Here is a 23,352-nt window from a genome sequence, read left to right on the forward strand (position 1 = left end):
TTACTCTGGAAGACTCTTCTAATTCTAAGATTTTGTGTCAGAGTCAATATGCCAGTTTAAAACATTTTATACAGATGTAGGCAATGTCAAAATTATTGCTCCATGGCATAGTACACTATATATTTACTTCATTTGACCAACATGGTTGCAATAACATCTTCTGTTGAACTTTATTTTTCAGATTTTAAAAAATATCATTTTAGTAAGTGTTTGTTCTATTTCCTAGATGTCACCTGAAGAAAAAGTTTGTAAGTATTGTGGAGTCAGCTATCTAATTCTGCATGAATTTAAGGCTATGGAAGAAAAAGTAAAAGCAATGGAAAAAGAGATGAAATTTTATCAAGGAAGTATAGAACGTGAAAAGATACTTCAAGAAAAACTACAGTTTCTTAGCCAAGATTTTGAACAGTACAAAATTGACAATGAATCCAAAACAGAAAGGTGGAGTATGTTTTTCTTTTCTATCATTTATTTAGTTTGAAAGAAAACTACAGAAAACAAACATTGTATGATTTTTCTAGAATTTCTCTATATCAGGTATAATTTATTCTTTAATACATTTGAGTTCATTTATTAATTATATTAATGATTTTAAACATAATTGTTAATTATAGTCTGAAGTATTCTTTTGAGGCATATATTTAGTGTCTGAATAATTAGAAACCAATTAATTCAGTAACTATAAATTGAGATGGATCAAATTTTTCCCCCAGATATCTTTTTTTTGTTTGTTTTTTGGAGACAGAGTGTCACTCTGTTGCCTGGGCTAGAGTGCCATGGCATCAGCCTAGTTCACAGCAACCTCAAACTCCTGGGTTCAAGCAATCCTTCTGCCTCAGCCTCCCGAGTAGCTGGGACTACAGGCATGTGCCACCATGCCCGGCTAATTTTTTTCTATATATTTTTGTTGTCCAGCTAATTTCTTTCTATTTTTTTTAGTAGATACGGGGTCTCGCTCTTGCTCAGGCTGGTCTCGAACTCCCGAGCTCAAACAATCCGCCTGCCTCGGCCTCCCAGAGTGCTAGGATTACAGGCGTGAGCCACCATGCCTGGGCCCTTACTTATTATTAATAGAAATATTTGTCTATTAAAAATCAGGTGATTTTTTTTTTTTTTTAAAGAGACAAGATCTCACTCCGTCACCTAGGGTGGAATGTAGTGGCATGATCTGAGTGACATGACCCTTTTCCTCAGGCTAAGGAGGTGCAGGTGGAGGGTGGTCATATAACTGAAATCCTGCCAATGAGACTCTCTCTTCTGGGATTTGAATCTTAAAGGAAATGATGTAAGGAAGAAAATGTTGAGCTAATTCACCCCAGAGCCCTAAATAAGCTCTGTTTCCTGTCCATTTCCAAAGCCAGGGTACTTACGTTTTTTTTCTTTCAATTAGCTACCACCTCATACTCTTCCAATAAATTCCTTTTATTAATGTTAGTATTAGAGTAAATTTTTGTAATTTGCAACCCCAAGAACTTATCATAGGACCCTAACTGACCAGAATTTGGCATAGAATATTATTTAAAAATATATATAGAGAGAGGGAGTGCAAAAAATACAATAAATAAAGTAAAAAGACAAGCAACCATGAGAAAATATTCACAACAGATATAAACAAAGTATAATGCCAAAATTATATTAAAAATTGCTACAAATAAACAAAAATAACCCATTAAAACTGGGCAATATATGTATGTAGGTAATCAATACAGGAAGAAATATAAATGTCTAATAAATATGAAAAAATGTTCAGCCTCATGAGCAAAAAAGAAATACAAATTAGATAACCATTAAGCAACATTTTTTTCACTCAAGAGATTGAGAAAAATTAAGAAGATTCCAATATTAACAAAATGTAGGAAAATGACCACTTGATAAAAAAAATAAAAATTAATACTGTCTTCTCAAAAGACAATTTGGTATAATACCTATCAAGATTTTATATTGGTATGTGCTTGCTTTCAGCAATTTCACTTTTAGGAGTTTATCCTATAGAAAAACATATGTTTACAAGAATATACATATAAATACTGTATGTAATAACAAGAATTGGAAATATTATAAATGTTAAAAAGAAAAGATTAAATTATGGCATATTCTTAGGAAAATATTGCTGTAGTTAAGAACAAGATAGATCTATATGCATTAACATGGAACAATTTCCAATATATATAGTTAAGTGGCATAGAACAATATATTTAATATATTGCTTATGTTAAAAACTAACCTATTAAAAGATAAAGAATAAGGAAATCGTATATAATAAATGTAACGGTACAATGAAAGATATAGCAAGATACACACTGAGCCATTAAAAGTGGTATTACCTCAGTAAGAAGATGACAGTCAGCAGGGTATAAGGGGACTTTCTTGGCTTTTGTTCTATACACTTCTTTTACTTCACATGTTTAGTATTACTTGTATATAATACAACATTTTATTAAAGAAAGTAGAGTATGAAAGACAACAAATGGAAGAATCCCTGACAGGCAAAAATCCTCTAAATTAAAAACTTTAAACAATACTTCAAATTTTTTAATTTTTCCAGGCAAATATTATAAAATATTATTCAGATTTGAAACTGAAGAAACTGAGAAAAAATTTTCTGAATGAAGGACTAAGAAATATCTGGCTCAACTGGCATTTAATGTAATTACATACTTTTATATAAAATTTAATAAAAATAATTCTAAGAGGTTTAAGAAAGTTTCTTTTACATACATATGATATTCATTAAATTCATTAGCTCAAGGTCTACTAATATTTACTGTTACTTTAAATCGAGAAATTTTCATTCATAGGAAAAAGGAAAAATCATAAAACACCAGCAAAAACCTTTCTATTGGAAGTCTCTTTATAGGCTCACTGAAGTGTCTTTAGGCAGACTAAATTGCTGATTAGATCCTACAGCATTAGGAACCCATTCTTTAATTTTATTCCAAATTCACTCATTTAAAATCAGCCACTAATTTTAATGTCTTCCTTTGCAAACCATGAAAGACTTAGTCTATAAATCTAAAAATTCAAAGCCATTTAAAAATAAATGTTAGCAGCTGGGTGTGGTATGGTAGCTCCTGCCTGTAATCCTAGCTCTTGGAGAGGCCGAGGCGGGAGGATCGCTTGAGGCCGCAGGAGTTTGAGAACAGCCTGAGCAATACAGCAAGACCCCATCTCTACAAAAAATACAAAAAAATGAGCCAGCTGTGGTGGCACGGCCTGTAGTCCCAGCTACTGGGGAGGTTGAGGCAGGAAGAGAGCTTGAGCCTAAGAGTTTGAGGTGGTAGGAGCTATGATCATGCCACTGCACTCTAGCCTGAGCGACAGAGCAAGACCTTGTCTTTTAAAAAAAAAAAACGTTAGGTACCCAAAACTACCAAAATTAGGCTGGGTACAGTGGCTCACACCTGTAATCTCAGTACTTTGGGAGACTGACGCAGGAGGATCACTTGGGCCCAGGAGTTCGAGGTTGCAGTGAGCTATGACTGGGCCACTGCACTCCAGCCTAGGCAATAGAGTGAGACCCTGTCTCAAAAAAACAAAACAAAAACAAGAAGGGAGAATAGATTCAGGCAAGTAAAAGTAACAACACATGTTTAAAACTTATTGTTGTTTTAGAATTAGCTTTTAAATTTGTTTGAAAGTTAATTTTTATATGTAATATTTTGTGTATAATGTATAATTTTTGAGGTGGATTTATAATTTCATGTTTGTTGTTTTTCAGATGTCTGGCTTCTTGTCCCAATATCATTCGTTAAATCCTTCATCCTTTCTCCCCTGAAATGTTACCTAATATTAATAATTTCTCTTCTAGCCAATTTGTGGGTGCTCTATTTTGTGCTATTGATCTGTTTTCTATCAATGGGTCAGTATCACATTTTTAGCTACGTTAGCTTTATAATATGTTTTGATATTTTATAAGGCAAATCTTTGTTTTGCTTATTAGGTTATCTTGGCTTTTCTAGTATATTTTCTTTTCTGGATGAACTCTAGAATCATCTTGTCAGATTCCATAAAATATTCTGTGTTATGATTTAGAGTAGGGTTGTATTTACTTTCTAGAGCAATTAAATATCTTGAGAATTGACATATTTATAATCTTGAGTCATCTTATCCTAGAATTTAGTATTTTCCCTGCATATATTCAGATGTTTTTTAAATCCCTTAATATGATTTTATAATTTTCTCATACATTCTATATTATTAATATAGTTTAATTAATATAGTTTATTAATATTAATAATACATTCTATATTATTAAATAGTTTAATTCCTAGATATATACTTTTGTTGCTATTGGGAGTATAATATTTTTCTTCATTATATTTTCTAGCTTTTCTGAATGCTATTGATTTTTGTATATTGATTTTATATCTAGCTCTTTTATTGAATTCTTTTATTAGTTGTATGTGTTTTTTCATTGATTTCTCTTGAATATATACTATATATACTCATAATACACACACATACACATAAAACAGTCACATCATAATCAAATAGTATCTGTCTTATCTTTTTATTCCCAATGGTTATACCTTTTTCCTCTTCTTACTAAATTGGATTAGACCTATAGAACAATGCTGAATAGTAAACTTGTAGAGCGCATCTTTGTCTTTATTTCTAATTGAATGTGAACTTGTCCAGTGTGTTTCTGTGTTAAATAGGATGTTTGCTGTAGGTTTCTTAAAGATACTTTTTATTAATTTAAGAAATTCCTCTTTTTTTCCTGGTTCTTTAAGGTTTATTTTTTAATCAGAAATGGTTATTGAATTTTACCAACGCTTTTCCAACTTCTATTGGGGTGATCATATTATTTTTCTCCTTTAATCTGTTAATATATAATAGTAAATAAGACTAATAGATTTTCTAATATGAAGCTATACTTACATTTTTGGTATAAAGCCATTTTGATCCAAAATGGTATATATTTGCTATATATTTTAGGGTTCCTGAAATTTTATATATTTGCTTACCTTCTTGCTATAAGTACTCTGTACTATTTTTCTGTAAATACTCCCTTAAATATATATTTTTTTATGAATATATTAATAAGTAGAAAAACATCACTTGCCATAATAGAAGTATAAAAACTAAAAATATAATTAAAGATTGAGTATCACTTATCCAAAATGCTTGGAATCAGAAATGTTTTAGATTTTGGATTTGTTTCAAATTTTGGAATATTTACAGTATACAGACTTTGTAAGCATCTCTAGTCCAAAAATTTGAAATCTGAAACGCTACAAGAGTATTTCCTTTGAATGTCATGTTGACACTCAGAAACTTTTGGATTTTGGAGGATTTCTTTATTAAAATAAAAGTGTCTCTGTAATACTAAAATAATTACCCATACTACTGATTATATGTGAAACAGTTTATGAAGAGCATTGTTCTTTTAATACAGTGCTGGATTAATTTGCTAATATTTTACATAGATATTTGCATCTATGTTCACAGGTAAGTTTGGCCTATAGTTTTCTTTTTTAATGGTATAAAGATTGGCTTTTAGGTAAGTTAAGAAGCCTTCCATGTTTTGTGTGCACTAGATATTTCGAATAACATATGAGTTTCCTGTTCCTGCAACTTTGGTAGATCTTCATGAAAAATGTCTTGTATCTTTTAGGGGGGTAGAATTTTGATGACTCATTATGTTTACTCTATAATTAATTGTTTATTTATGAATTTTTACCTTTTCTTGAGTCAATTTTGGAAATTGGTATTTTCCTAGACAATCAAGCATTTCACTTGGCATTTCAAATTTCTTGATATTTAGTATTATGTATTAATAGTATCCTCTTATTTAAAAGTTTTCGTCTGTACCTGTTATGACCTTTCTCTTTCCTTGGGTTGGTTATTTGTTTGATTGAAAAAGAGACGAGAGAGGAAGGGAGAGAGAGAGAGAGAGAACTTTTTTCCTAGGAAAATATACAGATTTGTCTGTTTTATTGGTCTTCTCAAAGAACCAGATTTTGGTTTAATTAATAAAATGTTTCTTTTTTTCTATTTAATTAACTTATGCTCTTATTTGCATTTGTTTATTTATCATCCTTTTTAAAATTTCTTGCTCTCTTACTAGTTACTTAAATTGAAGTCTTGGTTCACTTGTTTTCAGTTACTATTTCTAATAAATATATTTTAAAGCTATCACGTTTCCCTGTGGCGATAAGCTTTGGCAACAACAAACCTAAATTATACTTTTTGCAATCACAGAGTGGCACACTGATCACAGCTGAGTGTTTCAGAAAATTGAAAAGCCATAATGGCAGGTTATTGGGCAGAAATATTTGTGTTTAGGATTAATTTTTAAAATTTAACTTTTAATTTTGAGATAATTATAGATTACCATGCATTTGTGAGAAAGAATAGAGATCTTGTGTACCATTTACCCAGTTTCCCTAATGGTAACAACTCATAAAACTATAATACAGTATCACAACCAGGATACTAACATTAATATTAGGTACAGAACAGTTCCATCACAGTAAAGCTTTCTCATGTTGCCCCTTTATAGTGACAACCAACCTTCTTCCTCCCCCGCCCCTGATCCCTGGCAACCACCAGTTTGTAATTTTGTTCTTTTACAAATGTTGTATAAACAGAGTCATAGGGTATCCCATAGAATCTTTGGGATATACTTTTCCCTCAGCATAATTCCATGAAGATTCATCCAAGTTCTTGTGTATATCAGTAGTTCATTTCTTATTATTGCTGAGTAGTAGTAGTCTATGGTATGAATGTGCCACATTTTGTTTAACTGTTTGCCTTAACCATTCACAGAAGGGCATATGGGTTGTTCTTAGTTTTTTACGATTACAAATAAAGCTGCTCTGAATATTTACATATAGGTTTTTGTGTGAATGTAAATTTTTGTTTCTTTGGGATAGATGCTCAGAGTACAGTGGATGGGTTGTATGGGAGTTGCATGTGCAGTTATATGAGAAATTTCTAAATAGTGTTCCAGAGTGGCTGCAACATTTTGTGTTCTCATTAGCAATATGAGAGTCATTCAGTTTCTCCTTATTCTCACCAACATTTGATATTGGTGCCTCATTCTGCTTTTAATTTGCATTTCTGTGATGGCTAATGATGTTAAACATCTTTTCATGTGTGTATTAGTCTACTAGGGCTGCCATAACAAAATACCGTGGACTGGGTAGCTTAAACAGCAGAAATTTATTTTCTCACAGTTCTGGTGGTCAGAAGTCTTAGAAGGAAATACCAGGAAATTTGGTATCTGGTAAGGCCTCTTCTCCCAGCTTGTAAGTGGCTGTCTTCTTGTTTTGTCCACATATGACCTCCTCTTTCTGTGTGAGCAGAGAGAGAGATAGGTATCTCTGGTATCCCTTCCTCTTCTTATGAGGACCCCAGTACTCTTGATTTTGGCCCCACCCTAATGACCTCATTTATCATTTATTCTTAATTACCTCCTTAAGGCCCTATCTCCAAATACAGTCACATTGGGGGATAGGGCTTCAACGTATGAATTTTGTGGGGGATACAATTCAGTCAATAACAATTTGCTTATTTGCTACTTGTCTCTTTGGTGAAATGTCTGTTCATTCCATTTGCCCATTGTGTAATTGGAATAAACTTAAACTGAGTTTTGAGAATTCTTTTTATATTCTAGGTACTAGTCTTTTTTTTTTGATATGTAGTTTGTAAATATTTTCTCACAATCTGTTGCTTGTCTTTTCATATTCTTCACAGGGTCTTTTGCATAGCAAAAGTTTTTACTTTTCATGAGATTCAATTTATCAATTTTCCTTTTGATGGATCATGCTTTTGTTACCAAGTCTTTATCTTATATCTTTTGGCCTTGCTGACTCATTTATTAGTTCTGGGAGTATTTTTGCAGATTCCTTTGAACTTTCTGCACAATTATATTACCTACAAATATGAACAGTTTTCTTTCTTCCTTATCATTTTATTTCTTTTTCCTGCCTTGACACAGTGGGTAGAACTTGCAGTAATATGTTGAATAAGTGTAGTGAGAATTGACGTTCTTACTTTGTCTATTTTAGAGAGAAATCATTCAGTCTTTCATTGCATTAAAGTATGATGTCATCTGTAGATGTTTTTGCAAGTTGAAGAAGTTCTTCTCTATTCTTAATTTGCTGACAGTTTTTATCATGAATGAGTGTTGCATTTTGTTAAATGTACTTTCTGTGTCCTTTGATATGTTCACATGATTTTTCTTCTTAATCTTGTGGATATGGTAGAATATATTAATTTAAAAATGTTGAACCAGCCTTGCATACTTAGAATAAATTCACTTGTGGTACATTGTATACATTTCTGGATTTGATTTTCTAATATTTTGTTGGGCGTTTCTGTATCTAAATTAGTGAGAGATGTCAGTAGGTAGTTTTCTTTTTTTGTAATATCTCTGTCTGGCTTTGGTATCACAATAATACTAGCCTCATAAATTGAGTTGGGAAGTAGTGCCGCCTCTTCTATTTTCTAGAAGAAATAGTATAAAATTGATGTTAATTCATCTTTAAATGTTTGGTAGAATTCTCCAGTGAAACCATCTGGGCTTAGAAATTTCTTTTTTTGGAAGCTGTTCAATTACAAATTCAATGTTTTTAATGGTTATAAGACTATTCATTCAAGTTATCTATCTTGGTTGAGCTTTAGTAGTTTGTGGTATTCCTTCTAAGTTGTCAAATTTATGATTGTAATGTTTCTCATATTTGCCTGCTAGTCTTTTATTGGCTACAAGTATTTATAGTGATATTTCCTGTTTCATTCCTGATACTGGTGATCTGGTGATCTCCTTTCATCTTTTTAATTCTTGCTATAGATTTATAAATTTTGTTGATTATTTTGAAGAGCTAGCCTTTTGTTTTATTGATTTTTCTCTATTGTTTTTTTAATTTAATTGATTCCTATTCTTATTTTTTGGTATTTGTTTTCTTCTGCTTGTTTTGGGTTTATTTTGCTCTTCTTTTTCTAGTTTCTTGAGGTAGGAACTTAGAATATTTATTTGAAACTTTTCTTTTTCTAATGGAAGCATTCAATGCTATAATTTTACTCTCATTGCTTTGATTATGTTGCATATATTCTGATATATTGTTTTTCCACTTTTTTCTCCAGTACTCTGTGTGTGTGTGTGTGTGTATAATTTTTAAATTTCCTTGGGGACTTCTTTGACCCATGTATAATTTAGAAGTGTAGTCTTTAGTTTCCAAGTGTTTATAGATTTTCCTGTTTCTTTCTGTTGTTGATTTCTAGTTTGAGTCCGTTATGGTCAGAAAACATTTTCTGTAAAATTTCAATTTTCCTGTTGGTTTCTTGAACATTTTTTAGAATTATATCTTGATTTGTTTATAGTGATTTTTGAGTATCACTTTATATAAGTTTCTGAGTAGTTTGTCGAGGTTTGTCTAGCTACTATAATATAGATATATAATTTGTCACAATCTGTGATTTAATTATGATGTATCTTGGTATGATTTTCTTTGGGCTTATCTTCTTTGGATCTTTCCTATTCTAGAAAAGAAAACAGCTTAGTGGACTTTAGGTTTATGTCTCTTGCCATACTTAGAAAGTTTTCAGACATTATTTCTTTGAATACTCTTTAGCCCTGCTCCCACCCTCTCTTTTCCAGTTTGGACTCTGATCATGAGACTTAGCTCTTTTGTTAGGTGTCCAACAGGTCCCCGAGACTGCTAATTTTTTTCCTATTTTCTCTTTGTTGTCCAGAATGGGTAAATTCTGTTGATTTGTCTTAAAGTTTACTGATTCCATCTTCTGTTATTCCCATCTGCTATTTTATCCAGTGAATTTTTTTTATTTTGGTTATAATATTTTTTAGTTCTGTAATTTCTATTTGGTTCTCTTTTTATAATTTCTGTTTCTTTATTGAGAGTTTTTACTTTTTATTTTGTTTCAGGACAATTTGTAATTGCTTTTTAAAGCATTTTATGAAGATTGCTTTATAATCCTTGTCAGATAATTCCAACATCTGATTCATCTTGATGTTGGGTGTGTTGATTGTCTTTTCTTATGTTGTGATTTTCCTGATTCTGGTTTGATGATTGATTTTCAGTTGTATTCTGGTTATTTTGTAGGCTATACTGTGAGACCCTAGATCCTAATTTTCTTTTTCTTAGTAAGCATTCCTCCTGTTGAAGTTTAGTGTGCTAGCAAGATGGCTGTGTATAATGGCTAATTTTGTGTCAGTTTAACTGGATGCTCAGATAGCTGGTAAAATGCTATTTCTGGATGTGCCTGTGAGGGTGTTTCTGGAGGAGATTAGCCTTTGAATTGGTAGACTGAGTAAAGCAGATTGCTGTCATTAGTGTGGGTGGGCATCATGCAGTCTGTTGAGGGAATGAATAGAGGAAAAAGGAGGAAGAAGGGTAAATTTGCGCTCTATTCTTTTTTTTTTTTTTTTTTTGAGACAGAGTCTTGCTCTGTTGCCCGGGCTAGAGTGAGTGCCATGGCGTCAGCCTAGCTCACAGCAACCTCAAACTCCTGGGCTCAAGCGATCCTACTGCCTCAGCCTCCCGAGTAGCTGGGACTACAGGCATGTGCCACCATGCCCGGCTAATTTTTTCTATATATATTTTTAGTTGTCCAGTTCATTTCTTTCTATTTTTAGTAGAGACGGAGTCTCACTCTTGCTCAGGCTGATCTCGAACTCCTGACCTCGAGGGATCCACCCGCCTCGGCCTCCCAGAGTGCTAGGATTACAGGCGTGAGCCACCGCGCCTGGCCTGCTCTCTATTCTTGAGCTGGGCTGTCCATCTTCTCCTGCCCTGAGACATAGGTGCTTCTGGTTCTCAGGGCCTTCAGACTTGGACTGGGACTTACATTATTGACTCCCCTGGTTCTCAGGCCTTTGGGCTTGGACTGTAACTATACCACTGGCTTTCCTGGGCCTTCAGTTTGCAAATGGCAGAACATGGGAGTTCTCAGCTTCCATAATCATATGAGTTAATCCCTCATAATAAAGATTTCTTTTTTTTTTTTTTTTTGAGACAGAGTCTCACTCTGTTGCCTGGGCTAGAGTGCCATGGCGTCAGCCTAGCTCACAGCAACCTCAAACTCCTGGGCTCAAGCAATCCTTCTGCCTCAGCCTCCTGAGTAGCTGGGACTGTAGGCATGTGCCACCGTGCCCAGCTAATTTTTTCTGTATGTATTTTTAGTTGTCCATATAATTTCTTTCCATTTTTAGTAGAGACAGGGTCTCCCTGTTGCTCAGGCTGGTCTTGAACTCCTGAGCTTGAGCGATCCTCCTGCCTCGGCCTCCCAGAGTGCTAGGATTACAGGTGTGAGCCACCACGCCCAGCCCATAATAAATATTTCTGTATATCTACATGTATCCTATTATTTCTGTTTCTCTGGAGAAGTTTGACTAATATAGCATGTATGTTCAGCTTCCCACTGGGTCTGCTGACACTACTTCAGGAAAAATGGGGCCCAGACTCACACTGCCTTATATCAGTCATGCCTTTCTGGCAAAAATAAGTCACTGACTTGCACTGCCTGTGTCTCTGTATGGGGATGTAAGATCAGCTCTTTGTTGCTAAACTTACTGTCACAAGGAGGGAGAGAATCAGAGGGCTGACTTGTACTGCTTTGTTGCTGTAGGGTAGGTGCAGAAGTTTGGATCCCCCCTGTGCCCCTCTGATACCAAGGGATGGGAGAGGTAGAAGCAGAGAGCCAACTAGCCCTGCCTCCAGCCACTTAATCATCCCACCTTGTTGATGCTAGCTGGAAGTGGAGGCTCACCTCCTTGCTTGTCCCACTGACACCAGAGGTTGGGGAAGCAGAGTGTTGATAACCCTGTGCATACCACCTCATTGATGCTGTGTGGGGCTGGAGGCTCCCCACTGAGACATGATAGCACTGGAAGGTGGGATGGAGGTAGGAATAGCAGTGCTTCTGATTTCACTACCTCATTCAGTCTCTTTGCTGCCAGGTGGGTATGGAGGTTTAGTTCCCCACCGGGCCTCACTGACACCAGGAGTGGAAGGAAAGTGGAGTGCTTATAACCACCAACTTGCACCACCTTGTTCAGTCTCAGTGCAGGGTGGGGATGGAGGTTCAGCTCCCCACTGGCCCACTGACACTGCCCTGGAGTGGAATTGGAGCCTTATGTACTTCTAAAAGATCAGCTCCCAGCTCAGCCCCACTGACATTATACAAGTGGGGGAATTGGAGTGTAATACCTGCTTCCATGGAATAGGGGTGGGGTAGTATGGGAGATAACTCCCCAGCTAAACTCCACTGAAACTGTGGGTGAGGAGGTAGTTTTTCAGTTGGCGTTTGGCTAGAATAGGGCAGGTATTGCCAAGAATGTTTTCTGTTGTTTAATCACCCTTTTCTTGGTCAGCTAGTGGATCAGATTTTTCTTGGAGCTCTTTTCTGTCTATGGCTGTTGGTGGTTCTGGGTTGGAGACTTCTTTAACACTTTGTCTGGGACATATGAAAGGTAATGAGGAAATTCAGGGACTTTATTGCATTGGTATTTCTCAATTCCCAAGGTCCCTAGGCCATCTGTCTAGTTCTTTGCTCCTTTCAGAATTGTCTTATGCTTTTTGTTGTATTATATCCAGGGTTTTTTATAGTTGTGACAGGGAGGAACTGGGAACAATGGGATTACTCCATCTTAGTGGAAACCTTGGATTGACGTTTTTAGTCAAATTAAATATTTCTTTGAGTAGTTTAGAACATTTTAAAACAAGTAATTGGTTAAATTCCTACAAATGCTAGTAGTTTACAGAAGTCAGTAGTTACACAAATGCGTCTATACATGCCTGCTAAACATTTCTTCTTTAATTTCTCTTCTGCTAATGCCAAATAGACACTGTCTTGTCAAGAATTAAGCTACAGTAGGAGAGGCCTGTCCATGAGGGGCAGAATTTAAGAGTTCTATTGATCACAGTTGGCAGTTATCACATTAAGTGAGTCAGATAAGTTAAGTCTAAAGCAGGCAGCCCAAGGAAAGGGCTATCAAAGGTAGGTACCAAGGTCTGAAGGGCAAGATTGATTCCACAATTTGGGATCAAATTAATACTGAGAGTGTATCTGAGTTTGCAAATAGAGAGAGTTGGAGAGAATAAGTGTGCCTGGTCAAAGTAGAGGATGATGAGGCAAACAGCAGATTTTGTTAGTCGTTACCTTTCCCTGTCAAACCCACCTCCCACCTAGACTGGTTCAATCAGTTAGGAATACATTCTGCAGCAAGTGGCTTAAATGGACATAGGTTTATTTCTTGAAGCAAGAAGAAAAGGTATAAGCAGCTCAGCTATGTCAATAGCAACCCATACCTTTTCCATCTCTCACTCTGTCTTCCTCAGCGAGTAGGCCTTCAGCCTCATGCTGGTCTCTATGATTTCAGGATGGTTTCTGTACCACCAGATATCATATCCAATTTCTGGTAGGAATATGAAGGAGGAGCAGTCAGGGAAAATGCCTATATTAGGAAATTAAAAACTTTTTTCAGAAAGCTTCAGCTTGCATGTTATTGGCCATGACTGTAGGGTATTGGGTCATCGTTCCCTAAGACAGTATCAAGTTCTATTATAAGGAAGGAGAAGAAACAGATATTAGCAGCATCTACCTCACTGGACCATTACATTTTTCTCCAGAACATAATATGTGCTTGCTTACTTTAGTTCCTTGTGAGCAAGATAAATAGTTTCTGAGGAAAAGAAATAATATCAGGGACTCCCTTTTTAAGGTCTTCTGTTCATGTCTTGTACAGGTTTCTGCTTTTTCTACTTTTGCAGTACTCAGGGGAAAAAAAGGTTGAGTACCATTATAGAAATGCTTTTATTCTTTTTCAGGCCACTAAATTGGCACCAGTAGATGGAGGGCCATTAACAAATAATTAAACCTAGAAGCTCATATCACATATTTTTAGTCTGGATGTATAGATATGAATATATTATATTCATATTTGTGCTATGTATTACTTGAACTTTGAGGAGCCTAAAAAGTTTTATTCATACTGTGTAGTTCTAAGACTAATCCTTTTATTATTCTTTTCATTTTTCTCCCACAGTAGCACTAGATTGCATTCTAGACCAAAGTTCTTAGGTATAGAACATACTGTTTTCTTTTATTCCTTCTCTCTGTGGACACATGCAAACAGTAAATAGATGTTGACAAGTGTTTTTACAATTGGTATAAATAATGTTTACTTGGTTTTCCTGTTACTAGATCTGGCAGGGTTATAGAGATTGATAGTTATTCAATAATATTGATAGACCTGTATGTACATATATCTCTTTTATTACCAGTCTAATTTTGAAAGACTCCTGTGTAGCATTATGATGTTGGTGTAACAACATGGTTACCAAAATAAGGTACATTTTTTCTACTTTGTCTTTTTAAAGATATTCTCCTCCCCACCCCAAGCTTTTTAATCAGCAGTATTGAGTTTCAGGTCCAGTCATTCATCATTCTTTCTATTCATCTTTCCACCTTGAATTTCCCTTACTTAAAATTAGTTATTTATGATTATAACAAAATACAATTTTTATTGGGCTAAATGCTAGCAGGAATTATAAGAATGAATTAAAAGGGAAGCAGTGTGTGATACCATATAAACAGTATAGTTTCATGACCTTGTTTCATGACCTTGCCTCTTAATCTTTCTGTGCCTTGGTTTCTTCATCTGTAAAATGGTCAGAGAAAGAGCTACTTTACAGGGATGGGGTACCTGTTAGGAATTCAGTTGCCTTTCATTTCCCTCACCTTCCTCTTTCCTTTCCACGTTTGTTAACTAAGGTTAATAGCATACTATTTTGCCTTGTAGATATCACATTCCCACCTACTCTGGATATCTAAACATTGACTAGTATCACAAGGGAAGTTCTTGGGTCTAGGAAATATCCTGATCTTATCCCTTGCACAATTAATTCCAGTTTAATTGGTATTTTAAAATGCCTAGCCCAACTTTGATTAGGTTCACAGCCTGTGTTTCTGCTCAGTGGAGTAGAGATTTTATGGAAAGCATAACTTTAGAGCTTAATTGTTACTTTTATTTATTACAACCCTTTTATTCCCCAAAAGGATATGAGGTGATTTAAAAGGACATAATTAAATTAACGACATAGGTAGAAAAAGGAAGGGAGGGTTGGACAAAAACCAAGAAACCAAATATATCAACCTTAAGGGTCAAAAGTTAAGTTCAGCTTTTCTGTAAATACTTGCATCTGAGCTCCAGGAATTTTAATACTCATAGCCTTTTTGTAGGAGTAGGAATGGAGTAGGGGTTGGGCAGGTAGGTTTTTGTTTATTTGTATGTTTAAGCAAAAATGACTTAACACTAGAAGAAATCCCAAGAGGTCTGAGGGAGATAATGCAGGAGAGCAAGTAGGCCCTTGTGAGAACTTCCACTATCTGTGTTTCTGAAGCCAGTACTAATAGGCAATAGGTGGCCACCCCTTCTGATGTTGCACTCCTTGCTGCTGTTTATCAAGGAAGCAGCAAAACTATTCTGAAGAACACAGTCCTGGCTTGTCCTTCTGTTGTCTGGATCCTCATCCCTCTGCCCACCTCCTTAACTGCCTCACTTACCACAAGGCCTGAACAAACAAGTTAGATCATGTTATTTTAGGTTAGAAATAGAATGATTTTAAAAAAAAAAATTTTTTTAGAGACAGGGTCTTGCTCTGTCGCTCATGCGGGCGTGCAGTGGTGCGACCGTAACTCACTGCAGCCTTGAACTCCTGGGCTCAAGTGATCTTCCTGCCTCAGCCTAGGGATTGTAATCACTTGCCACCATGCCTAGCTAAGTTTTTTTTTTTTTTTATTTGTAATCTTTTTGTATCTTTCTCTACAAAGTCCCTTCTTTCTAACAGTATTTCCTGAGGACTCCTTAAGCAAACAAATGAAACCTTCACTCAGTCTAAGGCTTCTTCCAGCTACTGTCTTAGCTCTCTCTTCTATTCATGCCAGTCTTATTGAATAAATTACCTGGACTTACTGCCTTCATTTTCTCACATGCGTATATCCCTCAGTTCACTTTAATCTGGCTTCACGCATTGTGTCATCATTTAAAAAAAATGTTCTAATTCAGGTCACCATTTATTTCCGTGTTATTAAATCTAAAAAATATGCTAGTTCTTTATCTTTCTTGACTTCTTAGCAGCATTTGCCACAGTATTTTACCCCTTCTATCCAAAATATTCTCTTATTTTACTTCCATGTTATCATACCATTCTGATTTTTATGTGGACTCTAATGATACATATTCTTTATTCTTTCTTGGCCTCTCCACTTCTTCCTGCTATGTAACTACCAGAGCCTTTTGGGGCTATGTCCACAACTCTCTTCTGTTTTTACTCTACTCTCTCTCTTAAGTTTCTAGTTGATCTTATTCAACTCCAATGCTTTAGTTATCCTCTTTGTGTTGTAGGCTCCTGAATCTCCACTTCAACTTCTATAACTTCTGAGCTCCAGACTAATTTCTTCAACTCTCTGTTCAGTATCTTCACCTGGCTGCATCACAGGCTTCAACGTGCCCCAAGTGAACTGGTCATCCTCCTTCCATACCTGCTACTGTTGTGTTTGTAGCTTTAGGAAATGTTACCCCCATCATCACTGTGTAGCATTAAGGTAGTATTGAAAGTCTGAGTTCTGTAGTCAGACTGATTGGGTTTGTTTTTTTTTGTTGTTGTTGTTGTTTTTAATTACAGAATAGAATATTATGGGGCTACAAACATTTTGGTTACATGTAATGCCTTTGCCTCACCCAAGCAAGGGCTAGAGTTGTGCTCTTCCCCATACAATGCACTCTGCGTCCATTAGTTGTGAGTTTACCCGCCCACCCCTCTCACCTGACCAGCACCCAATGAATATTGCTACCATGTAAGCACCTTAGTGTTGATCAGTTAGTACCAATTTGATGCTGAGTACATGTGGTGCTTATTTTTCCATTCTTAGACTGATTGGGTTTGAATCTTGGCTCCAACAGTTATTAGTGGTGTGGACTTGGGCAAATTACTTAAATATTCTTTGCCTCAGTTTCCTGGTCTGAAAAATGGGAGTAATAATACTACCTTTGTCACAACATTATTCTGAATATTAAGTGGGGTGTTTGTGAGGTTTATGTCTATATATATTTAATAAAATATATGAATTATTTATGTAACATACTATAATGATGATTATCATCCTTGATTCTTACTATTTTATCACCTTCCTCTGGAATATTTCTTGAATCTATCCATATGTTTATCAATCCATACAGCCACTATGCTAGTCCATTCTCTGTTTGGACATTTACAATCATCTTCCCATACAACCTGCTGCCCATTTTTAATTCATTGTCAACTCTGCAACTTAGGTGGTTGTGTCAAAATGCATATGTGATCATTGCAATCAACAGCTTTACCTGTCACAAGTTCACATTGTCCTTAGAATAAGGTCCAAAATCCTCTCTGTGGTTTGAGAGTCTGTGTGATCTCTGGCCCTTGGTTATCCCTCCAGCCTCACTCTCCTTGTTTCAGTCAGTCATCTTAGCCTTTTTTTCATTTTATAAGAGGTAGCATACTCTCACCTCTGACCCTTTGAGTGTACTGTCCCATCCCCCCAGGACTTTTGACTCTTCCACCAGCTTTTTGCTATCTCCTTTTTCAGGGCTTAGCTGAGATGTCAGATCCTCAGAAAGGCGTTGGCTGACCCCTAATAGGGTTCCTGTGACGTCCTTTGGCTTCCCTTTTATTATGCTCTTTAATTACAATTACTTGTTTAATGTTTGCATTCCTGGCTATAAGGTCCATGAAAACCAGTCTTATTCTTCACTTTATTTATTCCTAGCACCCAACACAGTGTCTGGCACATAGTAATGTTTCAAAAATATTTCATGAATTGATTCATTTATGAGCAGATATAAAAAATGTATGATTTGTGTATTTGAGTAACTCTCCATTGTCTGATTCTTGTGGGCATTACAGCTGAGCTTTCCCTATAGATACTGGAAAGGCCACTCACTTTCCAAGGCTGCCTTGTAATTAAATGTGACTGTCTGTGAAGGTTTGGTCAAATGACATGTGAGTGAAAACTTGCTGAGGGGTTCTGCAAAATTTTGCACCACCTCTCCCCTTTGTTGCTTCCTTCTTCTTCCTACCCAAAATTCAGAAGACAGGCTGGAGACAGATTAGCCTTCTTGGGAAGGTAATGTTACTGTGAGGATGACCATGACATTTTAAGAAATACAGAAGGAGCCTGAGTCATTGATGACATCTTGGTGCCCTTGTACCAACCCTGGAATGCCTCTCTCCAGACTTTTAATTATGTGAGAACAGTTAGCCACTATATAGTTAATATGCTGTAGTCTGGTTTCTGTTATATACAGCCAAATGTAATCCTTGATGCACGCACTTACTGCCTACATCACTTATTTGGTACCTAGTATGTTCTGTGATTGTGGGTCAATGGATGGATGGGTGGGTGGATGGACGGATGGTTAGATGAATAGGTGGGTGGATAGACAGCAACCAAAAGATTATAAACTGCTGGAGAATAGAGACCATGTCTTATATTTTTTGTATCCTCCTTCCCCACACCCATTTGTCCACCCTGAGTGCTGTCTTGCATATAGTAGATGCCCAACAAATGTTTATTGATGATGATGTTTATTGAGGTTTGAAGAGAATATTTCATTAAGGAGGGCTCTGAGTTATGGGTTTAATTTGGATTCTAAAAATAAAATACCCTAAGAGGGCAGCCTCTGGGCTCTCATATTGAAAGAGACTTATAAACATTTGGGTCAATCTCTGGTGTATTCCTTGATAATTTAGAAAAGCAAGTACTTTATAAAAGTCAGAATCAAGGATATGTCTTAGCAAATGTACTTCCCAATGATGTGTAAAGCAAAAGAACCTTTATTAAATGACAGGATCTCAAGTAGTATAATTCTCTCCTAAGATAACTCATTATAAGTAAGCTGACCATAAAGTTTATAGTCCAAGTTGAAACTTTTTGAGAGTAAAAGAGGATGCTATCAATAACTATTCTTGAACAATAAGCTCAAACTGGAACTTATGACTAATTAAGTCCCAGAACTTATGACTAATCTTAAGAAAATAACTCATTTCTATATGTCAGAAAAGTCTTTAATTTTGATATAGAGTTAAGGTAGTATGAAACTCTCTGAGGCCATTCTCATTTTAGTATGTTTGTATATTTTTTTCCCTAGCCAAAATAAACTACCCATTTCATTTCTTTCTTTGTGGTTAAATTATTTTTATTCTTCAAGATCCTTCTTTTTTCATGATGTTACTTTCAGTTGCTCTAGCCCACATTGATCTCGTTTTGATCTTGGATAGCACTTAAGTTTTAAAACAGTTTAGCAGTTGAACATATACTGTCCTGCTTTATCTTTTTGTTGGTGTTTGTTCTTAAGCATTGCCTTTTTAATGTTTCAGAATCCTTAATAACAGGAACTGTGCTTTATTTTCTCTTGTGTTACCCATAGGACCTTGCACAGTGGTGGGTGGGTGGTAGGTGTTTACTAATTTGCTGAGTGATTTAAATGTATGAAGTGAATCATAAAGCCAAGATTTTCATATTACATCTCATTTTTATTTTACCACTGTACATAACATAGGAATGTTTACACACCTCCTGGAAGGTACTCAAGTTTGTGTGTTATTCTATATTACAAATGATTTCCATGTCAAGAAAGGAGAAATGGAAACAGTATATCTCTTCCTGCCACTTCTGTTTTCTAGTAACAATAAATGCATATATACCTATACATGGCTCTCTGCCATGAATTGCATAATTTACATTGGCTTTTAATCTGCTGTCTGGCATTTCAGTTTCTTTTTTCAGCATGCAACCTCACTTACATTGAATCCTCTAATATTTGTACTCAGAAAAATGCTTAGAGAGCTGTGAAAGATATTTCTTGTTTTGCTTCTATGTGGTTTCAGATGAATGTCAATGACATTGGAAAGTGTATCATTTGAATATAATTTAAAAGATTGAATCATAATAATTTCCTCAATTTATATCCCATTTTTCTGTTAATGGATGTGAGTTCCTATATTGAGATTTATCACCTGTATATGATTATTCCTGAGTTTTGTTGTCGTCTGCCCTCAGAAGAGGAGGGATATAATTTTTTTTGATGCCAGCTGGCAGGCACCTTGTAAAATGCCTGTGCCTGAACTCAGAGAGGGACACAAAGAAACAGGGAAAGTGGAAAAATGGAAAATAATTTATTAACACTTTCCTTGCACAAATTGGGAGTGGGATGTGACAAGGAGTCAGGCAAGAAGGAAAATGCCTTCTAAAAGTGACAATTAGCTTTTAGTAAATCAAAGCTCAGAGCAGGAAAAACAATTTTACTTCATAATAATTATACATTTTTGTTGTGTCCATAATTATGTAGATAAGCTTAAAAACATTTCTAAAAGCTTTTTTTTTCAAGACCCTTTGTTCAAAAGACTCATACTGTACATGACATAAAAGTGAAAAAAATCACATTTACAATTGTATTTTCATAGGGAACTTTTTTTTTTTTTAACAAATGTCATATTAGTAAATAGTGGGTTATTTTTCTTTCAGGGAATGTGACTTCATATTTAGAAACATGTTCATACATATTATGAACTATTTTTTAGATGTTTTGTGTGGTCATCAGAGTGATGTTTTGAATTCTGAATTCTCTATTGGAAAAAATTTCAGTGATTAATTTATACATTCCGATGTGCATATTGATGTACATATTGATGCTCTCAGGAAAGAGCAAACAGGAACTCATATAATCATACGAATTTTAATCCTACAGTTGATCTAACTTAGAATTATTTTTATCAGAAATTTTAAAAATTAAAAATGGGACATAATTATTGTATTAAGGTTCTGATCAGGGTAAGCTTCCTATACCTCCCTCCAACATTTTAAAAAATTTCATAAAAATTTAGGTTAACTCATTAATTCCTCCATTTATGAATGACTCATTTTCTATCAGTTAGTATATGTTGAGGAAGACATTTGAATATTTATATATTATTTGAATATATATTTATATATTAATCTATAACTTATCTATATCCCTTTTATATCATCATGTTATTATTTTGACAAACTCAAGTGTAGTTGTTTAGTCCATATTTTATCATTAATATGCAGATAAAATCATGAAACAAGGAACATGACTGATAGATATTAGGAAATAGAAAGAGCATCTCCCTTTTCATACAGTACATAATTCTGTCTACTATGCAGTCTACACTTACCTATCTTTTTGCTATGTCTGATGAAGCTATCCAATTGAATATGATTGAATAAGAGATGGTCAAAGAAGGTAAGAGAGTAAGGGTAGGGAGAGGATTGGGTTAGGGAAGGGACAAAAAGTAAAACAAGGCAGCTGATCAATACTTCTGTTAAAAAGCAAGTGTACAGTTGGGAGAAGTGGTAGTGTTTATGACCAATCTCAACAGTAGAATATATTTCAGACTCAAGCTTAGACTGGAAGTAGAACATTACCAACTAAAAGAACTAATGCCAAATCCACAACATTCTCACATTGAGTCATATGTAGGTCTGTGATTTAAGTTTTTCTTATTCTTTTCTTAATAACATTTTTTTTACAAAATAAATAATTTTGTGAAATAAAGTTAATGGCCTTATTCTGATATTAAGCCACAAGACTCTGGAGAGACACAGAAGGGGAAAGAGAAATAAAAGGATTGAAAATGCCTAGTTAGAATGGTCAAGCAGATTTGAGGGTCTGCAAATCTGAGGAAAGAGGTAATTAAATATGCCATCTTCTACTGCTCCTTATATCTGCTCATGTTTGTTTGTCTTCTCTTTCCCTAACCTATTGCTTTTAGCTCTTCACTGTTTTTTAAATTGTCTGTTAAAAGCAGCATTTTCTTGGGATATTTGTCGTCATCGTTCTGTGTCAGACTTTGTCCAGTGTTCTTAGGTTCTTCTCCCCAGCTTGAATTAGAATATGAGCCGAAAAACAAAAAATACTGTGTTAATCCTTTTGAAAAATTAACTTTAGCATAACCTGTTTTATAGCTCTTATTTTCTAAAAGGTAAGATTTATTTTCTTGCAAATGCTAAATCATAGACTTCTTCATGAATAACCTTGTTTTCTTTGGCTAGTCATTTTATGCACTCATATGCTTATGTCAAAGAGAATAGGAAATTTTCTCCATTTCCTATCATCTTTTAAAGGAAAAAAGTTGGCTGCTGAAGTAAAACTCAAAATTGTCACTGAGTTAGAAGGTAGTCATTTAGTACCTCATTTACACTGTAATGTTGGCCTGGTGTTTTATGCTATCATGAGAGGGAAGACTGCAACTAGAAAGCTTTTTAGGGTTGATAGCAAGAATTATACTAAGAAGTTATGTTTCACATAATTATGAGCATGTTTTGTTTGTTGCAGTTATTCTCTAATGCTTTTTTCTCTTTTGCCCAAATCTGAAGTCAGTTTGGAGGCAGTTAGAAGGAGATGAAAGCGATTTGCTGTGGAAACTAGAATATTAAGTGGTCTGGCAAGCATTTCAATTTCTCTCTCAGGAGGAAAGGAGAAACATGCCAAATCCCTACCATGCTGAAAGACAGAGACTAACTGGGGTTGATTCTGAAAACATTTTATGCCCTTGAAAACAAATGTTCGTGAGAATTACCACTGAACTCTTTTCTCTCTGTAAATCCCTGGGTTTTGCCAGAGGGATTTTAAAAAACATGTATTTGGGAATATGTATAAAATTAATCTCCTGCTTAACTTTTCTTCATGCTCGTGACATTTGTGGTGTTTAGCTGCTGCTCACTTCCTTTTCTTGGTAATGCCATTCTCCACTCTTCAATTCCTGTCAATCCCTGTTAAGCATCAGTTTAATCAAGACAGAATTCTTAGTATGCAAGTCAAAATCCATCTTTTAAAATGATATGCAAAGAAATAATCAAAAGGTACAAAACTAGAGCAAAGTACCGACAACTACACATTAATAGCAGGATAGGAGTCAGGCTGCCTAGGTTCAAATCCTAGCTCAGCCACTTGCCAGTTGTGTGGCCTCATTTGTTCAGCTTGCTTGCTTCTCTGTCTCTCCATTGTCTTGTCTGTCGAGTGGGGCTGCTGTGGATCTAGGAATATTGTGATGTTTGTAATAGCACGCTTCAGCAGCAGTACTTTGACAGAGGGTGGATGAGAAAAGAGGCAGCACCCTTGGATATGGGCAGTTGTTTTCTAAAAGCTGTGCTTCTTTTAACAAAGAGAACTGAAGGATTTATGGGAAACTAGATAAGCATCTTTGTGTTTGTTTACACTGTTACATTTCAGGAGAATTTTAATTTTGGAAAATACAATCCAACATTACTTGAGGGTAAGAAAAAAATAAATACATTTGCCTTTTGGGGTTACATGAATCC

The 23,352-nt window shown here is 35.2% G+C and overlaps 1 protein-coding gene across 1 annotated transcript in view; it reads left to right on the plus strand.

Moving 5' to 3' along the window:
* The first annotated feature begins 226 nt into the window (after window positions 1-226).
* Window positions 227-23,352, plus strand: part of LEKR1 (leucine, glutamate and lysine rich 1) — a 150,819-nt gene continuing 127,693 nt past the window's right edge. Inside the window, exon 1 of the mRNA XM_045539530.1 lies at window positions 227-441. Within this exon, the coding sequence (XP_045395486.1) occupies window positions 227-441 (215 nt within the window). The remainder of the gene's footprint in view (window positions 442-23,352) is intronic.

Source organism: Lemur catta, chromosome 1, assembly GCF_020740605.2.
Source record: "Lemur catta isolate mLemCat1 chromosome 1, mLemCat1.pri, whole genome shotgun sequence".
Lineage (NCBI taxonomy): Eukaryota > Metazoa > Chordata > Mammalia > Primates > Lemuridae > Lemur > Lemur catta.